This window comes from Mesocricetus auratus, unplaced genomic scaffold (assembly GCF_017639785.1).
Source record: "Mesocricetus auratus isolate SY011 unplaced genomic scaffold, BCM_Maur_2.0 Super-Scaffold_100020, whole genome shotgun sequence".
Lineage (NCBI taxonomy): Eukaryota > Metazoa > Chordata > Mammalia > Rodentia > Cricetidae > Mesocricetus > Mesocricetus auratus.
In genome coordinates, this window is record NW_024429201.1 from 20,536,982 (window position 1) to 20,561,248 (window position 24,267).

Consider the following 24,267-nt stretch of genomic DNA (forward strand, 5'->3'; position numbering starts at 1 on the left):
GCTTCCAAAACAATACAGAGAAGCCCTGTCTCGAAAAAACCAAAGAAAAAAAAAGTATTTCTGTAGTGATAGGAAAAATAAAAATCAAGTTTTAATTAACTAATGATAATGAATTATTAACAATAATTAATAATTCCTTAACTGATGTTGATTTTGAATACATCTGTATTTTAATTTTTTTTCTTTGTAAATTGTCTACTCACATTCTTAACCTACTGTCTTTTGATGGAGGCAGATTTCTCTGCCGGAATGTGTTGTATAAATATCAGTACTTTGTCCCAATTTTTTTGTTTCCTTTTTTGTGTAACACAGGAGTTTTAGTTTTATTTGGTCAAAGCGATGATCTTGTTCTTCTGTGTCATGAGACACACCTCCCCACGCTAGACTTTACAGGTAGTCAGTTTTCTCCTTCAATTAGGTGGTAGTTGTTCTAAAACCCACTTACTTATTTTTGGGGTTTGTGTGTGTTAGATTGGCTTTTGCGCAGGTGTGTATGCAGGTACCCCTTCAGGAATATATCTTTCTTTAATCATTTCTTTGAGGCGGGGTCTCTCACTGAATCTAAGGCTAAATTGTCTGGCCAGCAAGCCCCAGGTACCTGCTGTCTCCTTCCCATGTCCGTCAATGCCATTTTCTGAATGAGACCTGCTTCCTCCAAATGTAAAGTGTTACCTTAATTATATGTTCAGTCCTCTCATTCACCTTAGTTTTTTTCTAGAAGCCATGCCTTTCCATTTAACCTATCTAACACTGGGTTAATTTCTGTAATTTAACTTGTTTTGACACTTCTTAGATTTAATTCAACCCTCCTTTATTAAGATTTTCCTTGAACCCCCCCAAAAGAAGGGTTTTCAAATGTTTTTTAGGAGGTGGTGGCACATGCCTTTAATCCCAGCACTTGAAAGGCAGAAGCAGATGGATTTCTGAGTTTGAGGGCAGCCTGGTCTACAGAGTGAGTTCCAGGACAGCCAGGGCTACACAGAGAAACTCTGTCTCATAAAATAAATATTTTTCCAAATATTTAGACTACTAATATTCCTTCTTCCAAATTAACTTCAAAATAATTTTATCAAACCTCAGTTCCTCAACTTAGTCTTCTAAACCATCTAAGCCCGTCCTTCTAGTAACTATTCTTTCTGGTGTCTTTGTGTCGTTCTTTGTTCTTACAACACCATCAACATTCAATGGCAGAGGCCCCATCTGCTGACCTTCCGAATCTACGCCCTCCTCTCAAAGGGGCAGCCTCTAACACCATACTGACTCTCTCTGTATCTACAATGGGGATTAAATTCCAACATGAGTTAGGGAGGGACCAAGCATGTTCAGACTGTAGCACAGTCCAAGAACAAGGAAAGACAGTGCCAACTCAGACTGTGAGAAGGAGAGGGACAGGGAGAGAGAGAGAGCAAGAGAGAGCTAGAGAGATGAAGAGAACACCTTTTGGAAGTGTTCTTCCCCTGCATAGCTCCTGCTAGTGTGCCCAACCTTTCCGAGAAGCAACAGGATTGTTGTCATTTACAAAGTTCATGACTGGGAACCTTACAGTGAAGTCATAAGAAGGAAAATCACACGCCTAGTGCCACAATGCTCTGAGTAAACCTACCCTTTTGTGTTGGGCCCCCCTGGGAGCTATCTTTGGCTGCATGAGGCTCACAAGTAGAGGGTTAGACACGCTTGTGTGGGTCCAAACCTACCTCGCCTTGGCCCAGATGCAAGAGATGAAAAGCCAGGGGAAAGAAAGAGCAAGGAAGCAGAGAAGGAGATCTCAGCAGGGACGGGAAGGCTCCACAGTGGACCCTGGCCAGCCCAGGTGGGAGGGTGGGCTTTGGGCACCTCGTGCCTGTGAGTGGACTGGTGTCTGTGACTCTCTCCTCTCTCTCTCTCTCTCTCTCTCTCTCTCTCTCTCTCTCTCTCTCTCTCTCTCACATGTGTACACACACACACACACACACACACACACACACGCATGCGCACACATGCACAACGAGCACACAGCAGTCAGGTCGGGGAGGCCAGTTGCAAAGCGTACTTCTGAGTGTAATGTGTATGCCATCTGTCTCCCCATGCTAGTGGGAGCACTAATAAAAGTTACATGTTGAAACTTGTGCAGGCACTTGTACATAAAAATTCCATATGCCAATTGACTGGACTACATGAGCACATCTGTCAAAAGCAGGTCTCTCAGGCATAGTTGAGGACATTCCAAAGTAGCTTTATAACTGCTTTGGCCTCCAAGTAGCATGAATTAACTCTCATGAGCTGGGTCTTTCTCACTGAATGAAGGATTAGGCCAGATGTCTAAATAACTCAAGTCCACACTCCCCTTTGACCCTCATCAGAGACAGCGCCAGCAGGGCTGTGGAACTGTCTTCCGAGCATGATATGGATGTCTCAAAAGCAAAGCAGCTGTGATTTCTCATAAGATTGGGCTGGCTAACACCCCCTCACAGAAGGGGAGGCCACGAAGCTCGTTAGTCCCTATAGTTGGTTGTTTTTTCACTCTTACTATTTTTTTGCTCTTTTGGGGGCCTGCTACCTGACTCCCAGATAAAAACACTGGAGGCTTGTAGGGAGAGATCTTAGGTACCTGTGCCACTGACCACGCCCTCTTTGGGCGTGGCTACAGGTGGATGCGGATATGGGGAATAAAAGGCTGTGCAGGGAAGATGCACTTTCTCTTGGGGTTCTGGTTGGGTCTCGGAGAACAACAAGCAGACCTTTGGTTCTCAGCTTCTTATGTAAGTGGCTTCTCCCTAAATAAATATAATATGACAACCTATCCTGTGTAGCTTAATATTCCCCAATAGAGGCTTATTCTTACTTATGAACGCCTGGCCTTAGCTGGTTTATTTCTAGCCAGCTTTTCTTAGCTTAAATTATCCTGACTACCTTTTGCCTCTGCGCTTTTATCTTTCTCTATTCTATTCGCCTTTCTTCTTATTCCATGGCTGTGTAGCTGGGTGGCTGGCCCCCAGCGTGCTCCTCCCCTTCTTCTTTTCTTCCAATCTTCTCTCCCCAGATTTCTCCTCCTATTTATTCTCTGTCTGCCAGCCCCGCCTCTCCTTCCTCCTGCCTGGCTATTTGCCATTCAGCTCTTTGTTAGACCAATCAGGTGTTTTAGACAGGCACAGTAACACAGCTTCACAGTTAAACACATACCACCTAAAAGAATACAGTACACCTTTGCATCATTAAACAAATGTTCCACAGCATAGACAAATGCAACACATCCTAAATTAATATTCCACAGCAAGTTCCCTCCCTCTCTGAGAATAAATGTATGGTTAGCATTGCTGGGAGGGAGACTCTTCTTCTGGGGAGTAGCTGCTTATAAATTACCTATGCTCCTGAAAGTTGTCATTTAAACTCATTGGTTCACTAAGGTAGATTTTGGGATATTATCTCTTTAACCTGCCATTGGTGAATAGACAGCTCATCCCAAAACCCATGCAGCATTGAAGTAAAGTCTTTCTTTCCAAAAGTGTGCTGTTGGTTCACTCCGTTGTTAAGGTGGTGAAAATAACCCATGACTCAGGTGTTAAGGACCTGAAATAGGGCAGGCTTTGAATTTTCATCATTCTTTTGCTCCAGCAATGTTTTTTAAGATATATTTATTCTTTATTATGAATACAACATCCTGCCTCAATGTCTGTCTGCATACCAGAACTCATTATAGATGGCTGTGAGCCACCATGTGGTTGCTGGGAATTGAACTCAGGACCTCTGACAGAGTAGTCAACACTCTTAACTTCTGAGCCATCTCTCCAGCCCTCCAGCAATGTTTGTAGTGTGACGCACACTGACACATATTGGACGATTAAACCACAGAAGGCAAGCACATTTATTTTGAAACTTCAGTGAAGGTAGTCCTGAGAGAGCCTGTCTCCAACCCCTCTCTGCCTGAAGTGGAGAGACATGGAGATTATGATGCTGCCTTTTAAGCCAAGCTTAGACACACTAAGCCTTGTTCATGGCATCTCAGCATATGCCCACGCTAGGAACTGATTATTCTACTTCTTTTTCCTCAAACATTTTGTTTCTTCTCTGACAAGCCTAAAGACTTCTTTTTTTACAATTTACTTATTTATTTTTTATGCAAGTATGCCTGAACATCAGAAGAGGGCACCAGATCTCATTACCGATAATTGTGAGTCACTGGATGGTTGCTTGGAACTGAACTCAGGCTCTGGAAGGGCAGCCAGTGCTCTTAATCGAGGAGCCATCTCTCCAGCCTGCATGAAGATTTCTTTAGAAAAGAAAAAATAAAGGAACGACAACATTGGATGATAGAGTCGGAACTGTCAAATATCTCAACATGTGGGAAAGGCAGTGAGAAGCTAGCGGAATGAAGTGGGAATGGTGTGACTACAAATCTCATCTGGGCCTCAGGAAACAACGGGGCCAGAAGAGGGTTCCAGTCTCAGAGCTGGGCGCGTGAAGAAAGGCTCAGGGAGTTCAGCTCAGCGCTTGGTGGCTTCAGAAAGTCAGTCAGGCAGTCTCCTTCAGGGCTGTCTTGGACTGTGTCACTAGATACATCTACAAGACAGGAGAAGAGAGATCCTTTCTTTTCTAAGTGTCAGACAATTATATATTCATGTGCAGGAGCCTCATTTCAACAACAAATTTTAGGAATGCAAAAATTGTAACCATTTTATAGAGTTTGAATGAGAATGACCCCCATAGGTTCATGTATTTGAAAGCTGGGTCCCCAGATTGTGAAATATTTGGGAAAGATTAAGAGTTGTGGTCTTTTGGAGGAGGAGTGTCACTAAGGGTGTGCTCAACCATCCCCATGGCATAGCCCGGCCCCCCTCCTATTTTTAGATCAGGTGTAAGCTCCCAGCTATTACTCTGGCACTTTATGTACCTGCTGCCATGCTTTCTGCCATGATAGTCATGGACTCACTCCTGGAATTGTAACCCCTAATAAACTTTTTGTTTGTTTTCTGTTGGTTTTTTTTTGTTTTTTGTTTTTTGTTTTTGTTTTTGTTTTTGTTTTTGAGACAGGGTTTCTCTGTGGCTATCCTGGAACTAGCTCTTGTAGACCAGACTGGCCTCGAACTCACAGAGATCTGTCTGCCTCTGCCTCCCCAGTGCTGGGATTAAATGTTCGGCTCCTAATAAACTCTTTTATAAGTTGCCTTTCACAGCAATTGGAAAGTAACTAAGACAAGCCTGGGGACCAAAATAGTGCCTTCCACATCAGGACTAAGGTGGGGATTGAGTCACAGGAGTTCCAGTTCCAGGAATCTGTTGGGAGGATTGGGGGAGGGTACTAGTAATTGAAGGGCTGTAGTTAGTTCCAAATACTAGAGAGTCTGTGGTGTGAAATAGAGACTGGCTGTTTGGAGCCAGTTAAGGGAGCCCCTCCACAAGAGCTATCAGGACATGTGCTCTTCACAGGGGCAGTACTTTCCTCCCAAGAAATTGATTCTGGGGATGAGGGTGGGAAAACACTGTGGACATTGCCATCATCTATGATTCTCCATACTGCATCCCTACCTAGTGGAAACCTTATTAGTGCTTAAATCTTCTTGATGGGCTTTTTAAAGTGCCGTGTGGACAGCATTGACACAGGCGATCCACAGAGTGTGTGAACGCTCAGTATCAGAGCTAGGTGGATAGACGGATGTGGCTGGAGGATTTCTTCTCGAGAGGCTGCTCAGGGCTGCGTTCCGAGAAGTTATGATTAGAGCTATTTAAGTGTTTGACAGCGAAGTGCTTGTTCAATTGCCAGGTGACTGACTCTGTTGAAGTTTAAGAATGGAGTAGTCACATCGTTTTCTTTCCCTCTCATCCCCTTTCTTGCTGTTTTACCAAGCTACCTTCTTGATTGTCTGCTGGCAACAGATTCACTCTCTCGTTCTGCAATCCCTTGGTGCCAGTGGTGGTGGTGTCCCAGGCTGGGCACCGTTCTGACCACAGGCACTAATCCCGTGCCAGTGTTTTTGGTTTCATATTCTTGACTAGACTGTGAGTTACTGTTTATTTGCCAGTATGTATCACACTATCATAGACACTGAGATATGCTTAAGTCTGTGGTGTTATTTATCAGGTCACTTGTCATTAAAGTGACGCACTCTGGAAGCCAGCATGAATATGTTATTTGGGAAGTTTGACTCCAACTTCAAGGAAAGAGATCTACTGCTAATTTTGTCAGATAAACAGAAAATGGAACTTATTTAGAAACTTTTTGTTTTTTTCAAAACAGGGTTTCTCTGTGTAAGCCATGGCTGTCTTGAAATTAGCCGTGTATACCAGGCTGGCTTCAAATTCACAGAGATTCACCTGCCTCCCGGGTACTGAGATTAAAGGTGTGTGTTATCACTGCCCACCTAAAGGATAAGACTTCTAGTGGTGTTGTTGATATAGGGCTTCTCTGTGTAGCTTTGTAGTCTGCCCTGGAACTCACTCTATATACTAGGCTGGCCTCAAACTCACAGAGATTCTCCTGCCTCTGCCTTCTGAATGCTGGGATTAAAGGTATGTGTCACCATTGCCCCTACCTATTTAGAAAATCTTATTACTAAGTAGTTTAACTATATTATGTTGACTGATAGGTACTGGGATTTGCCAGATTTAGCATTCACTAGCAACAAAAGCTGCTTAGGGCCCCTTATGAGGTTGTCACACTTAATAACCACAACTCAATAATATGGAACAGTGAGTTACTGATTCAACTTCCCTTTAACATGAGAATTCTAACCATACATATATGGAGTACGGTGTGATGATTTGATATGTATATATAGTAAGTGATAAAATTAGAGTAATTATACTACTGTCTCCTTAAACATTTAAAAAGCTTTTTTAAAGACAAGTTCGTGTAGTGTAATATTTTACTCCTTTTACTTTTTTGAAGGGCCCACAACCCAGCTCCCAAATAAATCACACACAGAGGCTTATTCTTAGTTATTAATGCCTGCCCTTAGCTTGGCTTGTTTCTTGCCTGCTTTTCTTATCTTAAATTACCCCTACTACCTTTTGTCTCTGGACTTTTTTCCTTTTCTTACTTCTGTATCTCTTACTTTCACTCCTACTCCACGGCTAGCTGGCTCCTGACGCCCTTCTTTCCTTGGTCTCTCTTTTCTCCTTCCTCTTCGCTTCTCCTTCCATTTAGACTCCCTGCCTGCCAGTCCCGCTGATCCTTGCTCCTGCCTCACTACTGGCTGTTCAGCTCTTTATTAAACCATCAGGTGTTTTAGACAGGCAAAGAATCACAGCTTCACAGAGTTAAACAAATGCAACATAAACAAAAGTCACAGACCTTAAAATAATATTCCCCCAACAAGGACGTACTATGTAGCCCTGACTGGCCTAGAATACTCTACATAGACCAGGTTGACTTCAAACTGACAGAGATTCACTTGCCTCTACCTCCCAAGTGCTAGTATTGAAAGTGTGCATCACATATTCTAAAATGTTTTGGCTAACAGAGTTCTATATCTCTGTGAGATACAATAATTTTCTTTTTTAAGATTATTGTATTATTTCGTGTGTATGGGTATGCTGCCTCAAGGTCTGTCTGAACATCACGTGCATGCAGTACCAATGGAGACCACAAGAGGGCAGATGATCCCTATGGAGCTGGAGTTATGGACTGTTGTGAGTCACCTGTGGGTGCTAGGGATAGAATCCCAGGTCCTCTGGAAGAGCAGCCAGTACTCTTAACTGCTGAGCCACTGACCCAGCCCGGGTACACTGATTTTCAATACTTGTATACAATGTGTACTTATCAAAACAGGCTAATTACCATGTCCATTTCCTTATTACTTTGTGTTTGGAGCCTTCCAACTCCTCTCCTCTATTTACTTATAAAATCCACAATAGGTTTTTGTGGACTGTAGTTGTGCTGGCTGGTTTTATGTTAGCTTAACACAAGCTATAGTCATCTGAGAAAAAGTACTCTCAATTAAGAAAATGCCTTATGGGACTGGAGAGATGGCTCAGAGGTTAAGAGCACAGACTGCTCTTCCAGAGGACCCGGGTTCAATTCCCAGCACCCACATGGCAGCTCACAATTGTCTGTAGCTACAAGTATGATACCCTCATACAGACAGGCATACCGTTAAAAAAAGAAAAGAAAAGAAAATGCCTTACAGGCTTGCCTATGGAGGCATTTTAATTAAAGATCCATGGGGGAGTGCCCAGCCTGTTGTGGGTGGTGCCATCCATGGACTGGTGATCCTGGGTTCTATAAGAAAGCAGACTGAGCAAGTCAATGGCCTCTGCATGAGCTCCTGCCTCCAGGCTCCCGCCTTAATTTCCTTTGATGATGAACAGTGATGGGGAAATGTAAGCAAAAGCAACCCTTTCCTCCCCAACTTGCTTTTGGTCATGGTGTTTCATGACAGCAAGAGAAACCTTAATGAAGACGGAAGTCACCCAAGTGATTTTCATTACTCAATTTTTTTTCTGCTAAAACAACTAAGATGAGTTACTCTGTTCTCTTGGTGCATAGTCAGTTAACAGTAACCATCTTTCTATTAAATCGTATCAGCCATTGAGAAGATGTTCCTTCTACCATTGCAGTAATAAAATACCAGCTTCAGGAAGAGTGGGTTTGTTTTAACTCACAGTTGAAGGTAGTGTGGGAAATCCATCATGGTGGGGAATTCAAGGCAAGGAGCCACTAACAGCTAGTAGCATTAAGTCCACCACCAGCAAATGAATAATATTTCAGCTCGCTTTTTCCACTTTATACAGCAAAAGATCCCTACCCAAAGAATGGTTCTCCCCACAGTTCAAATGGGTCTTTCCGCATCAATTAAGACAATCAAGGCAGAGGCAGGTGGATCTCTGAGTTCAAGTCTAGCCTTGTCTACAGAGTGAGTTCCAGGACAGCCAGGATTTCACAGAGAACCCCTGTCTCAAAAAAACAAAAACAAAAACACCAAAAAAACCAAAAAGACAATCAAGATTGTCTCTCATAGATATCTCAGGAGTTAACCTAGCTATCCCTCACAGGTGTGCCTGAAGGCCTCCTCCCAGAAGATTCTAGATTATTTACTGTTGACCACCACAGGAGGTGAAGTCACAGCCTGTTGTGTTTCATTCAATCAGCCTCAGTAACCAATGAACAAAATTGGGATTACTCAGGACTGAAGAGATGGCTCAGAGGTTAAGAGTACTGGCTGCTCTTCTAAAGAACAAAAGTTCTAAGCTGGGTGTGGTATCACACACCTTTAAACCCAGCACTTACGAGGCAGAGGCAGACATATGTCTCTGTGAGTTCCAGGCCAGCCTAGTCTACAAAGAGAGCTCCAGGACACTCAGAGCTGTTATGCAGAAAAACCTTGTCTTGAAAACCCAAATAATAATAATGAAGGCCAAGGTTCCATTCCCAGCACCATAGGATAGCTCACAATGCCCTTTTCTAGCCTCTGTGGGTGCCAGGCATGCACATGGTACACAGACATATATGCAAGCAAAACACCATACACCAACAAAAACTAATATAGCAATTTTAAAGGGGGATTGTTGGGAGTAGTGGTGCATGATCATAGTCCCAGCCGTTTGGGAGACAGAGCAGGAAATGACTTAAACCCGGGGACTCTAGGCCAGCTGTGGGAATATAATTAGGTCACATTGGTGGGTAGGATGAAGATTATTTAAGAAGAATTTGGGTGGAAATACATGCATTTGGGGTATGTAAATATAGTCAAACAAGAAGCAAATAGGAAGACCTGACAGGCCTGGAAATGAGGGATTAGAGTGTATGTGATACAAATTCCAAAGTCAGAAGAGACCTGATGGTGGAACTTGAGAAAATTACTGAGCTTCAGGTCATAGGGTAGATGGATGCTGAGGGTCTTGTAAAGAATCTGAGGTCAAGAAGAGGAGAGCCTAAAAAGACAGTTGAAAAAACTAAGGCAGTCTAACTTGAGACAGAGACAAAGGAGCAAAGGCCACATTGAAATGGCCTGATTCCTCCAGCTGCTGAGAAGACAGAAGCGCCTGCCCTGCAGGAGATGCTTGAGCAGGTCTTTATTTTGATCTGGGTTAATAGGAGACGGGAGTCTGGCATCTGGTCCCACAACTGAGTGTGGCCACTGCTCCTGAGCAGTCACACCTGGGCCAGCCTGTCGGGAGCAGCGTGCTGCCACCAGATGTGGGACGTGGGGTGTGCTTTACCTGAGTCACAGGGAAGATGAGGACACCGTTTCTTCCAATGCTCATATTTTGATACCTGTTATCCTATTAGTAATATTATATTCTAAATTCTTATAAAATTTTAGCATGGCATAGCTAATACATCTAGGGGAACCATACTTTATGTTTCTAAGGTAGTTATTTTGTTCACGGCTAAACTGCATCAACCGCCACATGGGCTGAAAGCTCTTAAGAGGATCTACTGTGCGTACTTCAATCAACCAAGTTAATATCACCCAGATAAATAACTTTGAAAAGTTTTTTCTCTCATGTTTTAAAAAAATGTGTATGGTGTTTGGCCTGCACGTATGCCTGTGCACCAAATGCACGTGCCTGGTGTCCTGAAATTCAGAAGAGGGCATATAACTGCAGTTACCGGCAGAGCTGCCATTCAGGTGCCGGGACTCAAACTTCCATTCTCTGTAAGAGCAACAAATTCTCGCAACCAGCAACCAACGAGTCATTTTTCCAGCCCCTGAAAAGAAAACCATCACAACTGAAAACGGCAAATAAGTTTCAATCACCATAAAGGAAAGGAAAATATTGTTTAATCCTACCTAGGTAATGACGATACAGAGTGTTAAGTGTAGATCAGCTCTCCCTTTAGTATGTTACCAAATGTTACAATGTTTGTTACTTAATAGAACCAAAGAACATTTCCTCCATACAAGTGGACTTAAGAACTGAAAAGAGTATAGTAAGGGAGGGGTTGGTGCCCTCACCCTCGGTGGGTACAGGACATACCCAAACACCAAATTCTCAGAACAAAGGAGATTAACCCCGAGGGGCAAGCTGGGTGGGGAGCTGCCGCTGGATGGGACAAAGGCAGACAGCAAGCAGCAGTGGAGCGGGTGTTTTTGCAGGAGTGGGTTTTTAAGGAGAGAAAGGGGACTCTGAGCCAGGGTGAGTAGGATAGTCCTGATTGGACAAGTTAGCCAAATAATGAACTTCGATTGTTGGATTTGGTGTTCAGTCTGAGGAATGAATCTGTGGCCAAATGAGGAGCTGGACCCTGGGGGCTAGCTTTAGGAATGTAACCTAAGAGTTTTCAGCAAGGGAGAGGGAAAGGAGGAGAGGGCAAAACCTGTTGGTGCCATGTCTGCCACCCTGGCCTGCTAGAGCTCTTCAAGTATAATCGTATCACTGCACAATGCTTCTTGTAACTGGGAACACCAAAAACTCGAATAATCGTATCACTGCACAATGCTTCTTGTAACTGGGAACACCAAAAACTCGATAGGTGTCCTGGACTTCAGGAAGCACTCACTGCACTAGCCTTTCCCCCCCATTTTATCTTATTGTCTGCCCCACTTAAATTTGTGTGTTTTTTCCATTTTTTAATTTTTTTATTTCATTTTACATTCTAACCACAGTTCTCCCTCCCACACTTCCTCCCATCCCCCCTGCCTCCTCCCAACCCTCTCACCTCCCCTCAGCCCTCCTCAGCCCATTCCTCCTCATAGGTAAGGTCTCCCGTGAGGAGCCAACAATCTGACACATCAGGTTGGGGTAGGGCCAGGCCCCTTCTAGCCTTCCTAAGTTGCCTTACGTTTCGCTCTTGCTGTTGGTCTGCAGGGTTCTATTCTCACTAGCTGATTCCTCCAGTCCTTCAGATCCCAGGGGATTCTTTCCCACTGTGCAGTTCTTGGTAGACTGTGGTGTACCCTGTGTTCATGAGGGTCCTCCAGGAAAAGAACCAGTTAGTAATGGTCTTGGTTAGGTTTACCATTGCTGTGGTGAAAACACCATGGCCAAAAGCAACTTTGAAGGAAAGGGTTTATTTCATCAAAAGCAGTGAGGGCAGGAATCTGGAGGCAGGAGCTGACGCAGAGGCCATGGAGGGTGCTGCTTACTGGTTTGCTCCTCGTAGTTGCTCAGTCTGCTTTCTTATAGAACCCAGGACCACTAGCCCAGGGGGGCACCACCCACAATGAGCTGGGCCCTATCCCATCATTCATTAATTAAGAAATTATTTTACAGGCTTGCCTACAGCCGATCTAATGGAGGCATTTTCTTTCTTTTTTTTTTTTTTTAAAGATTTTACTTGTTTATTATGTATACAACACTCTGCCTCCATGTATGCCTGCAGGCCAGAAGAGGGCACCACATCTCATTACAGATGGTTGTGAGCCACCATGTGGTTGCTGGGATTTGAACTCAGGACCTCTGGAAGAGCAGTCAGTACTCTTAACCTCTGAGCCATCTCTCCAGCACCATGGAGGTATTTTCTTAATTGAGGTTCCCTTCTCTCAGATGGCTTTAGCTTGTGTCAAGTTGACATAAAACTAGCCTGCACAGTAATGTACACACAAATACACACCTTTTCATAAAAAGCCATAATAATGATATAATATTCTCATTTCTATAACTTGCCATGTGGTCACAGCTGGTAATTACAAATAATTTTCTACTATATACCTGTTGCCTTTGGCAACTTCAGCTAGTATGGTCCTTACCCAGTGGAGTGACCTAAACCTTCATTAGGGACCTCCTGGATTCCAGAGTCACTCTTCCATTCCTCCCTGTGGAGTAGTAGCCCAGCTTCTCTTTGGTAAGTCAGTACCCCACAGAAAACCCTCAATTTCCTTCTTCTGTTATTGACTCAGAGGCATGAGGAGCCCAGAATGCCCAGGTGACCGTTGAATTTTCAGCTCAGTGAGATCACTATTACATCTCCTGGTGAAGCTGCCTCCCTTTCTGGAACTAAGGCTTCTAAGCCAAGAGAGCATTACATTGTAGGAGGACAGAGCAAGCTCTGTCAGTGGTGAATGGTGCCGCCCATATTTCCACCCCTTGATTTTTGGACATGATAGGAATCCTGAAGGATTTTCGCCAGAGTTTCAAAGCAGGGAGACAACCTTGCTGTCCTTGCCTGTGGGACCCACGGAGGATGTGTGAAGCTGGCAGCTGTGACTTAGGAGACTAGGTCACACGCTCTCGAAAGCCTTCACTAGCTGCCTTCTTGGCAGCAGATGTTTCTGCCTCTCAGTAAGGAATCTGCCAAGGTGTTGTAAATGAGCTAGGGTGTGGCTGGAAGAGAAGAGTGGGGTTATGTGTTACTAACCTCAGCAGCAACTCAGGTCTGTAGTTTAAGCTGAAACGATTGTTACAGGTCATCTTGTAGGGTGCAGTGTCTCCATCTAAGGGGCGAAACAGACTTCTTGTGTTTCCTGCCCCTGTGTGAACATGGGCCCCAGAGTGACTTGTTCATTGCATTAAACCCCATACTCGGTTTTAGCAGACAATTTGTGCCTAGCTGTCACCCAGGGCTGAAGAAAGATCTTCCTCTGCTCCATCAGAAACCTCCGCCGATGCCCATCCTGCCTGGGTCATCCTTTCCCTATCTAGATACCGAGTCAGGTCGCTGGACCAGCCAGTACTCACACTGCTGTCAAGAGGTCTGGGCCAGTTTTTCTTAAATGTATTTAAGTCAGATCTACCATCCTAGACCTTGTAGGTTCTACCCATGGAAAACAAACTGGATGAGGAGGGGAAAAAACAAACCATGTTTCAAAACCACTGACTGTCTTCTGCATCTGACCAAGGTTTGTAACAGTCACCTCACTAATGCCCCATGTGCCCCCCCAGGCTGCATTCTCCATGGAATATATACTGTGTATACAAGCTAAAGCACTACCTGACACCAAACAGACAATTTGAAGGGGGGGGGACTACAAGAAAAACAAGGTTACTGTGCAAAGAGATGTAAACTCGTGTGGGTAAAGGTATCTGAGCATGGAGAGCTAATGTATAGATACTGAGTAGGCAGAGACAGTGACACTGGAAGGAAGATGTAGGGAACTTTAGAGGAGGGTGTGTCCACTGTGGTTCCCAGGCATCTAAAAGCACAGGAACCTGGACTGTGGGATGGCTCGGGAGAGATGCACCAATACACACAATTTTTTTATTTAAAAAAAGAATTAAGCATAATGTCAAGTAAATATCTGGCTTTTGCTGAAGCCAACTTACTCAAGTTCAGGTCAGGGGTGAGAACAACTTGTGGGTTTTGATTAGACATAGACTATAAGCCAAGGAGAGCAAATGTGTTTTCCTTCTCTCACATTCTGTTGACAGAGACCAGCTCCAGTGTTAAATAAGCACTTCTTGCACTGCTCTGTGAGAGCAGTAAATGATGGGGAGTCAACCTTTCACATTTGCTGGAGACATTGGGAGCATGTGGGGAATGGCAGTCCTGTGTGGTAAGACTACAAAGTGGTAACTTCTAGGGGAAGAGAAAAACAACAAAGCTCTTCAGGATTTGTTTTTTTGTTTGTTTGTTTGTTTGTTTTGGTTTTTTTTTTGAGACAGTGTTTATGTACACTTAGCTGTCCTGGAACTCTGTAAAACAGGCTGGTTGTGAACTCAGGGATCTGCCTGCCTCTCCTCCTAAATGCTGGGATTAAAGGTGTGCACCACCATCGCCCAAGGTCTTTGACTATTTTTGAAAAGACTGGCATATAAATAATAGCAAAATGTGAAGTACCTATGCCCATGAAACAAGCACAAACAGACCAAGAGTCAAAATATACACTGTTCACTTCCAGTTAGGAAGTCGTTATTTTTTCAAGATTGCATTGTACCATGTAGGAACAAGGGAAAATAAAATAAATCACATTTCTTGAACATTGGTATATAAGAAGAGACAGGTTTCAGTTACATATGTAGAGTTTTAAGTAAAAATTTGGAAAGCACCATGGTTAAGAAGTTTCACATGCCCTCAATATAATACCAAGAATAAAATAATTTATTTATATATATGAATTTCTTTAAAAAGGACTAGTTCTACACTTTACAAATCACATCTAACACAGTTATATATTTTATATATTTTCTGTAGCACGGAATATTGTTGCCTCACCTCAGTTATTTGGATTTTTTTGTCTTGTTTTGTTTTTTCAAAATAAGGCTTCTCTGCGTAACAGTCGTGACTGCCCCAGAACTCATTTTATAGACCAGGCTGGCCTGGAACTCACCTGCCTCTGCCTCCTGAGTGCTGGGATTAAAGGCATGTGCCACCACCGCCAGGAAGTTATTTAGATTTTTATGGTTAGGCTGGGTAACTACATAGTCTAGACAACAAGCATTGATTTCTGGGATAAATTTACCAGTTGGATAAAAGAAACATTGTTTCAAGAAAAAAAACCTGTTACAATCACTTTACAAAGCAACCTAGTTATCCCTCCTGATTTTCGTAACCACACACTACTGTTGTAGTAAACTTTCTTGTAAAAACGTTTTCCAAGAAAAAAATTGATTTTAGCTAGAGGGGTATGCACTGGTTTTCCGGATAAATTGTATTTTCTCTTAAATTTCTATCACACTTTCACTTTTGAATATTCAAAAGCATCCTAAAGCTAAGACTGCAAGAAGGCTGACCACACTTAAGTTTAAACCCCCCCCCCCCCGGCATGGGTGGTTTTTAAGGTTGTCTTAAAACTTGTCTGGGAAAGGCGCTGCAGGACTGTAACCCCAGTAACGGGCGGGGGAAGGGGGCACCCAAGGTTGGAGGATAGCCGTTTCTGGCTAGCCAGGACTACTTACACTTTTCAAAACGACCACCATGTCACACAACAAAAAACGCAACCACAATGAAACAGTTTGTACTGGAGTTGGGCAAACTCACAGCCACGCTTTTTTCTCCAAGCACACCAGGCCCCAATTCGTCTCTGACTCAATTACTAAGGGTAAAACTTGCCACATTGTGAATGATTCGTGGTCAAATCCACGCAGATTCGATATCCAGAAGTCAACTGTTTGCCTGCTAGAGAGTAAAGTAGGCACGCGACCGCAGTGGTGTAGAGGGTTCAGGGGATTCGAAGTCTGTTACTCTGTTTCAACCTTGAGTGGGTGGAATTACTCTGCGGGGTGGAGCACCGGGATGGATTCTCAACTCACTTTCTAGAAACCCTGAATCGCGATTTTCAACGTCACTCACGCCACCTAATTTAGGGAAGCAACCTTAGCTTCCCTGACTTTGTTTTTCTGCATTTATACTCGGCATTGAGCAGACACTGCTGCCTTACTGGACGAAGCGGGACGTCCGGGAGGGGGGCACACACAGGGCGGACTGACTTAGCCACAGTCCCGCGGGGAGCCTTTTCCAGGACGACGGACAGTGTCCGCGGCCCACAGCTCTCCGGAGCTGCTGCCGGCAGGCCGCGGGCGGGACACGAGGAGAGAACAAGGCGCCCACCGGTCCCTCACCCTCGCCGCCGGGGGGGAGGCCCCGGCCGCGCGTGCGCAGAGGCGGCGAGTCGTCCCGGAGTTCCGGAGGAAGTGGCGACGCGTCACTTCCGGCCACCCTCTAGCTGCCATCTTGCGTCCCCGCGTGTGTGCGCCTTATCTCAGCTGGTCCGCCCGAGACCCCTGAGCGCGAACCCTAGTCCCCCGCGCGGCCCCATTTCCACTCCGACAAGGTACAAAAAGGCTGTGGACGCCGGCGTGGGAGGAGGACGGGAGCGGGGGCGGGCACTGCCCGGCTGGAGCGAGACAGGGAGGGACAGGGCTGAGGAGAGGCAAGCGATGCGACGGACAGGCGCTCCCGCTCAGGCTGACTCTCGGGGGCGAGGGCGAGCCAGGGGCGGCTGCCCCGGGGGCGAGGCGACGCCGTCTCTTCCTCCACCTCTCGGCGGAACCCGAGGACAGGAGCCTCAGGTACCGCGAGGCCTGCGGAGAGTGGCCGGGCCGGGCAGGCCCTGGCGAGGCCGAGGCCGGCCAGGGCCGCGGGCGGGGGGGATGCGGGGCTGAGCCCGAGTCTGGGCCTGGGGGAGGCCGGGGGCGGCGAGAGTGCTTGGGCTCGCCCGGAGCCGGCTTCGCGGTTTTTGAGGATCCAGGCCTCGGCCTGCGGAGGACGTTCCCCTGCGGGGCGTCTGGGGGAATAACGAGCGTGGAATGCTGGAGTGAGCCCGACCGTTCTGTGCTGAGGATTTCCTCCTCTCTTTCTAGATGAAAGAAACGATCATGAACCAGGAAAAGCTGGCCAAGCTGCAGGCACAAGTGCGCATTGGTGGGAAAGTAAGTTTGCGGTTTCTGTGTTTTACCTTCTTAATCCCCTTTGCGTTTCTCAACGCTGTTTTGTCACTTTGCTTAGCAGGGGAAATTCGCAAAGCTAGCACTCCAAAGGAGATGAGAAGTACAAAGCGACCTGGAGGCTGTATATGGGGGGGGGGAGTAATTTAGTAGAGAAGAAAATAATACTTAAAACGTTATTTATGTGCGTGATTTTAAGATTGCAGCATATAAAGAAATGTGTATTTAATTAATGGTGAAAAGGGTCTTCTCTGCCAAATCATTGTACACCCTCTACCCTTGATTGTACAAAACTGTTGACTTTTCTTTTTTCTTTTAAGCTGTGCTGGAGATCAAATATAGGCTCTAGTACATACATGCCCCCCCATTCCCCATAAGTTAACTGAATGTCTTGGGGGGGGGACTGTTCTACTTAATGCTTAGATACTTTTATTTTTGTAAATTAAGAGCTTTCAGCAGTGCTTTCTGAACTAAATGCTCAGCAGGATATTTTTGGAAATCATGAACAGTTGGTGTTAAAGAGTTTTTGTTCTGTCTTTGTAATTATCCTACAGTGGGAGAAAGTAGCTAATTGGTTACTCCTGGTGGTTACTGAGCTTACTGAAGATTCTATATTGAACCTGGTGTTTGGTTTGCTACTCTGAAGTCTGTTCCAGATGGAGATCTCCCTAGTTTCATGTATTGTGTTAGCACATTCCAAGTATTTAACAAGGTGTGGCGTCAGCTGGTTGAATCAGAGCATGTCTTTACTTGGTAAAACTTGTGGAGTTTCCATAGTACCAGTTTATTACCTACTAAATTGTCCTAACTTTAAGCATTTACCTTCAGGAGAGTTTTCTGTGAGATAACCAGGAGTTGCATATAGGTTAAATAAGACACAGCTCCAAGTTAGCTGACTTGATCAGCAGTTATCTTCCACCTGGTTTGCCTTTGCAGGCAATTGTAATCTTCAGTTTTCATTCATGACACTAACATTGGATGTTTCTATCTATCTTAACACAGTACCTTCGGATGCTGGTTTGGGGGGTGACAGCTTCTTTGAGTATAGATTCTGGAGTGATGTGCTTGTATGCCGGGTGGTTCCTCTATAACCGATAGGCTTTAACTTTGAGGGGCATCTCTAGGGAAAAATTCCACATTAATCTGATACAGTAGACTTTGTATCTAGTATTTAATCTAGTTTTATCTAGTTTTGAGCCATAATATGGGAACGCTTTTCTGTACCTTTTAAGAGCCCTTACTGTGTGGGTGAGAAAAGCAGTGTTAGATTTACATTCTTTCAGGTGAATATTATTCAGGGCCCCTTTCAGTGTCTAATGGAGAAGCTGACAATTCTTTGAGTAAGTGTAGTGAATTGTAGGTTTGTAAAATGTGTGGTAGAATCTAATCTTTTCCTGCTGGTGTTGTACTTAGTGTCATAGAAGTCTTTCCATAGTATACAGTTGGAAGTGGCTTAATATGTCATGCAGTGGGTGCAGAGTTGAGGCTTTGAAGACAGATAGGATAATAGCTTGCACAGCATTTTGGAAAATGAGTAAGAATAACTTAAGAAAAGTAAACTAGAAAAGACAATGATGCTTGTGGATGTCCTCAGTTGGGTGGTATAGAGAAGAGCCTCTTACATGGGGAGAAGAAATGTGCTCCAGGGAGGGAGCTGAGCAGTACAGGGAAGAGGGGTAGCATTCAGAGATGCTGTTCTCCTTAAGGAACATCAAAGAGGCTTATTTGATGGAAAGATCTCTGTGGGTTAAGAACTTTAGCTTTGTACTCTGCTGTAGTAGACATCTGTATGCAGATTCATTGGTTACTTGTTTCCTATCCCATCTGTGAGTATTAAGGCCCCTGCCTCCTCTTGAGTGCTGGGACTAAAGGTGTTGGGTCACCACCGTGTTGTCTGGTTAGTTACCTTGTGCAGAAGCAAATGTCTGAAAAGAATTGGGATAGACTGCTGCTGTGTCAATGTGTTGCTTGCCCTTCTCCCACCAGGGGACTGCTCGCCGAAAGAAGAAGGTGGTTCACAGGACAGCCACAGCAGACGATAAAAAACTGCAGTTCTCCTTAAAGAAGTTAGGGGTGAACAATATCTCTGGTATTGAAGAGGTGAGTGTCAAAGCACGACGTGACTGGGAAGTTTTAATGATCCTTAATTAAGTAATTGTCTTGCCTCTGCTGTTACCAATATAGTCTGTGCCCCCATTAGATGTTTGAGTGTCTGGGAGATTGGAAAGCCTGAAAGTTATTTGCTTACACATTCTAGGGAAATTGTCACCTGTGTTTCAAAGGGGAAAACTCGGCAAGATTTTAGTTTTATGAAAACATTGATTTTAAAGGAATCGTTGAACATTACTTATAATAGTTATATTTTCTTATAGGTGAACATGTTTACAAACCAAGGAACAGTGATCCATTTTAACAACCCTAAAGTTCAGGCGTCACTGGCAGCAAACACCTTCACCATTACAGGCCACGCTGAGACAAAGCAGCTGACAGAAATGCTTCCCAGCATCCTAAACCAGCTTGGGGCAGACAGTCTGACTAGTTTAAGGAGACTGGCTGAAGCTCTGCCCAAACAATGTGAGTATCCTCAGAGTTACATTTTTGTGATTTTGGGCTCAGAATTGCTAAGAATGTCCTTAGATACAGAATGCTGACTTACTTGCCTAAAAAAAAAATACACTTTAACTATTTTTACTCATTCTTGTTTATAGTGATGTCTTGTTTTTCTGTGATCATTATACTTGATTAAGTGGATGCTTGTTTTTACCAGCTTACTAGGTTTGAATAACTGAAAATTTACCCTAATTAGTTAAAAATGAAAGAAAAAAACTGTTGATCGTGGTTTTGCTAGTTCTTAGGGTTAGAAGTGACAGGCTGGGCATGGTGACTCACACTTGGTAACACTTTGAGAGACTGAACTAGGGAGAATTACAGGATTCCAGACCAGCCTGGGCTACAAACATGCTGTCTCAGAAAAAAAAAAAAAACAAGAATAAAACTAACATTCCATTTCCTTATTTACAGTCTTTATGTGTGGTGACTTTTGGGGCTCTTAGTTATTTATAAACACATAATAAATTATTGCTGATGTAGATAGATGCCAATATTTTGGTGTTTCAAATTATAGTTTTTGTTTAGGGCAGACTGTACATGTACAAGTAGTGTTCTCTTTGATTTTTGTTGTAATAAATGCCATGACCAAAAGCAACTTGAGAAAGGGGTTTGTTTTTATTTTGTTGCACTTTACAGTTCATCAAAGGAAGGCAAGGCAGGAGCTTGAGGCAAAACCCAAGGAGGGATGTTGCTTATTGGCTCACTCCCAGGCTCACAATCAACTGCCTTTTATTTTTTGAGATTATAATTACACACACACACACACCCCAGACCCTACCATGTAACCTTCCTTGTTCTCTTTTAAATTCATAACCTTTTTTCACTAATTGTTATTGTATGGGTATGTGTATACCTACACATTCCTAAATATAACCTGTTTGGTGTGTTTGTTACTTATATGTATGTTTTCAGGGCTGACCATTTGACCCTGGACAGCCTTTCTTATTCCAGGCCAACCTTCCCAGGGATGGCACCAGCCTGCAGTGGGCTGATCCCTCCTACATCAATTAGCAATAAAGAAAATGCCCCACATACATGTCACTAGGCTAGTCTGATGGAGGTCCTTCTTCTCCCAGATGTTAAATTAACCAAGATTAGTCATCATAGGTGGTGTGATAACTTTATGTTTGATGTGTTGTCTTAAAAATTTAAGAATATGAATGCCGAAGCAAGAGGTTTACTCTATGGCTTGCCATTTCCTTAGCTGTTTTGTTAGATGCTGACTCATTTTATGCTTTTATTGTTAAGGGAGGAACAGCAAGATGTTTTAGGTCATCTTGATCTTTGACCAGCTTTTGAAACTTCCACTGATGGCTGTGTGGGTTAGGATTGTTCACTCTCAGAACTCTCCTTTCTGTTTGATGAAAGTGGTCTAGGTATGATGGCCCGTGACTGCAATGCTGGCCACTGGGGAGGCTAAAATAAGAGCATTACAAGTTGGAAAGTTTTATGTGTTGAAAGATTGGGCAAATTAAACTGTCTTTAAAATGTATTTATTAAAAATAGGCTGAAGCTCAGTGGCAGAATTCTTGCTAGCATATTCACGGTCCTGAGTTCAGTTCCTAATACCTCAGGAATGAAAAGAGGAACAGTGGTTATGTAACAGTTGAAAGGTACTTTAAATTTGGTCTTTTTGTTTGTTCTTCCCCTTCTTGGCTTTTGAGATAGGCCTTCCCGTGTAGCCCTGACCGGCCTGGAGTTTGCTATAGTCTTGCCTTTGCATTCGAAGTTCAGTGGTTGATAGTAAGAGTCACCACATTTGGCTTAATTTTTTGTTTCAGTATTCACTGGGCTTTGTGCCATGCACAGAATATTTAGGGAAATGCCTGGCCTCTTGATTTGCCTCCCAAAATAAGCCTGACCATAATTTGGTGTGTGGTTTTAATCTATACTCTGAGCGCTCCCTGCCCTCACTGTTCTCATGTGTTCAGAGTTCCTGTTACCTGCGTTTCAATGGGACTATAGGTGAAAACTCAAATGTCACTTCCATCACAGATGTGAGTTGTGACTCGGTGTCTCATATGTTCCCATGGTTGATGTTTATTGATCTAGAGAAATGGGTTGGTTACATTTTCATTTTTCTTTCTCAGCTGTGGATGGAAAAGCACCACTTGCTACTGGAGAGGATGATGATGATGAAGTCCCAGGTAAGAATCACTTTGGCAAGGGAGAGAAATGAATCTTTTATAGAAAAGGTTCCAGGGTGGTGATGGTGGTAATAAGTTAAAGCCAGAGAATGTGAGGGAACAGGGACAGGAACCTCACTTAGGGACTGATGATACTTTGAAACACTAGTTTATGAAATGGTGTGGAGAGGTTTAAATATCTTGGTGTGATATTCTAAAGCTTAGTAACTTGGTTAGCAATGTTTTTCTTTTTCCTTTTTCTTTTTTTATAGTTTACTTGAAACATTGTTTCCAATATGTAGCTCAAATTTGAGAACCTTCTGATTCAACCTCTGGGATTACAGACAAATGACACCATGTCTAACTAAATTACATTGCGTTTATATCCTGTGGAAGAATAAAAAAAATGCATGTATTTTCTAGTTTCAACAGATGTCCCTGAAATCCAAGAAAGATTCACATCATGTCGTGGTGTAGTCTTTAGTTCTGTTATATCGATCAGTGTATTCTATTTAGTTCTTAAATTGAGGATGAGGGATAAACAGATTTTTTTAAGCATGATGTTCACTCCAGTAGCTATGCCATACCGACCACACTTACTGTGCCAAAGTAGTCTCATTGGAGATGACAAGTGTTTAAATTTGAGATTGTTTCCATAAGTAACCTTAAGTTTTGTAGAATTGGATTTTCTTCAGGATGTCTACTGTTTTCTTTTCTAGATCTGGTGGAGAATTTTGATGAGGCTTCTAAGAACGAGGCAAACTGAATCGAGGCGACTTCTAAAGAAGGTGACACTTGCAGAAGTCACAGGAGCTGCTATTTTGTATCATGACTGCTTTTTAAAATTCTTTTGTTTATGGATCTGATAAAATCTAGATCTCTAATATTTTTAAGCCCAAGCCCCCTGGACACTGCAGCTCTTTTCAGTTTTTGCTTAAACACAATTCATTCTTTGCAGCAAATTAAGCTGAAGAAGCCTGGGAATAAAGTTTGGAAAGGGGTTAATAAAATTCTTTGCCTAGTATATGACTTGTTGTTTATTTGACACTCATCTATTCACAGTAAGCAGTTTATAGAAAGTTGATCATGGTGTGTGGTAATGATAGCATTTGGTGATATGAACGTGTGTTGGGAGAGACTGCTTCTCCGCCATCCCTTGGGGCTTCCATACTCTCTGTGGTGGATGTGTTATGAGAGCAGTATTCTGTGGGTAAACCAAGGTGCTTTTTCTCTTGGTATTGTTTATTGTAAGCGTATAGTATCTTTATGCATCTCTTTAAAAGATTGTTGTGTACCAGGTACATGCCTGGCACCTGCAGTAGTCAGAAGAGGGTATAGGATCCCCGGAACTGGACTTAGGTGAGCCTCCATGTGTGTTATGTATCGGAAATGGAACCTGTGTTCTCTGGGAGAACAGTAAGTGCTCTTAACTGCTGAGTCATCTCTCCAGCTCTGTATCTCAGTTTTAACCTTGTATTCTAACTTTATGAGGTATGAACTAGTACCTCCATTTTGTATATATAACCTGATACTTTCAGTTACTAATTTCCAAGGCTCCATGTTAACACTAACTGCCACCATAATCGGTTCCCCCCACCTTTTAAGGTGCTGTACAGCTGCATTCCAGGGTTACTATGCAGAGTTAGTTGTGTCAAATGTGAAGTTGGAAGAATTGCAGAATTATGCTATAGGTCTCAGCAGCTAAAAATCCTAGTGGATTTGTGGGTCAGGTTGGTTGTAAGCACAACTTGCCTAAAGATGGGACACTCCCTGACTCTGGCATAGGAAATAGGATAAATCTGTTACCTGGGAAAACTCATTTTTAGAATCCAAGCAAATGGAATGACTGAGCTGGAATGTTGTGAGTGGGAGCTAGAAGTTGGCATTTCTGGGTAGCCAAGTTAGAAACATTCTTAGTTTGGCCCAGGATGTCAACTCTTAAGGTGACAGTGACATTCCTGCAGTTCGTAGAGATGGCTGTGATTTAGGTTTATAGGAAGGCTTCCCAGCTGGGTCTGTCACTAACCATAGTTGATTCCTCAGTCTCTACGAGTGTTTTTGCTGGTTTTCATTGAGTGATAGTGTTGGTAGCTGTGGATTAATAAGGAAACATTTTCCTTCATAATCTCTCTTATCAGGAAAGTGCTCCAAAGGCTCATCACATTTGATTCCTTGTTTGCTTCTGCTCTACTTTATTGCAGGAACAACATTTAATTAGAACCTTGCCAGGCTTGTTATAGAAAAGATGGCCCGTCACCAGCTGGCTCCTCAAACAGGCTAGGAAGTGATGCACATAATTACCACAGATTACATCAGCCAGAGGACAGCCCTGTCACTGGAGTGGCCATGG

The 24,267-nt window shown here is 43.6% G+C and overlaps 1 protein-coding gene and 1 long non-coding RNA gene across 4 annotated transcripts; one reads left to right on the top strand and one right to left on the bottom strand.

Annotated features, from left to right (window-relative positions):
* Positions 1-3,822: 3,822 nt before the first annotated feature.
* Positions 3,823-16,315, bottom strand: LOC110339557. 2 transcript variants are annotated; one of them, XR_005869857.1, is made up of 5 exons: positions 16,048-16,315; positions 13,217-13,292; positions 11,702-11,834; positions 10,529-10,627; positions 3,823-4,536 (listed from the first exon to the last, which is right to left on the bottom strand). It is a non-coding gene; the product is annotated as an uncharacterized LOC110339557 (long non-coding RNA). The 2 variants fall into 2 exon arrangements; XR_002381616.2 differs by having other exon boundaries at positions 15,694-16,315.
* Positions 16,316-16,425: 110 nt separating this feature from the next.
* Positions 16,426-22,941, top strand: Btf3 (basic transcription factor 3). Of its 2 annotated transcripts, none has more exons than XM_005065620.4 (6): positions 16,426-16,568; positions 17,098-17,166; positions 19,168-19,281; positions 19,554-19,755; positions 21,882-21,938; positions 22,637-22,941. In XM_005065620.4, exons 2-6 carry the CDS (start codon positions 17,098-17,100, stop codon positions 22,681-22,683), a joined length of 489 nt encoding a protein of 162 aa, XP_005065677.1. In that variant the 5' UTR covers positions 16,426-16,568; the 3' UTR covers positions 22,684-22,941. The 2 variants fall into 2 exon arrangements, with proteins under 2 accessions (XP_005065677.1, XP_021078719.1); XM_021223060.2 differs by lacking the exon at positions 16,426-16,568 and adding an exon at positions 16,660-16,806.
* Positions 22,942-24,267: the final 1,326 nt, after the last annotated feature.

Coding starts and splice junctions, on each gene's coding strand:
- Btf3 (XM_021223060.2), top strand. CDS start 16,675: ATGCGACGGACAGGCGCTCCCGCTCAGGCTGACTCTCGGGGGCGAGGG. Junction 17,167..19,167: donor AAGTGCGCATTGGTGGGAAA/GTAAGTTTGCGG, acceptor TTCTCCCACCAG/GGGACTGCTCGCCGAAAGAA. Junction 19,756..21,881: donor TGAAGCTCTGCCCAAACAAT/GTGAGTATCCTC, acceptor TTTCTTTCTCAG/CTGTGGATGGAAAAGCACCA.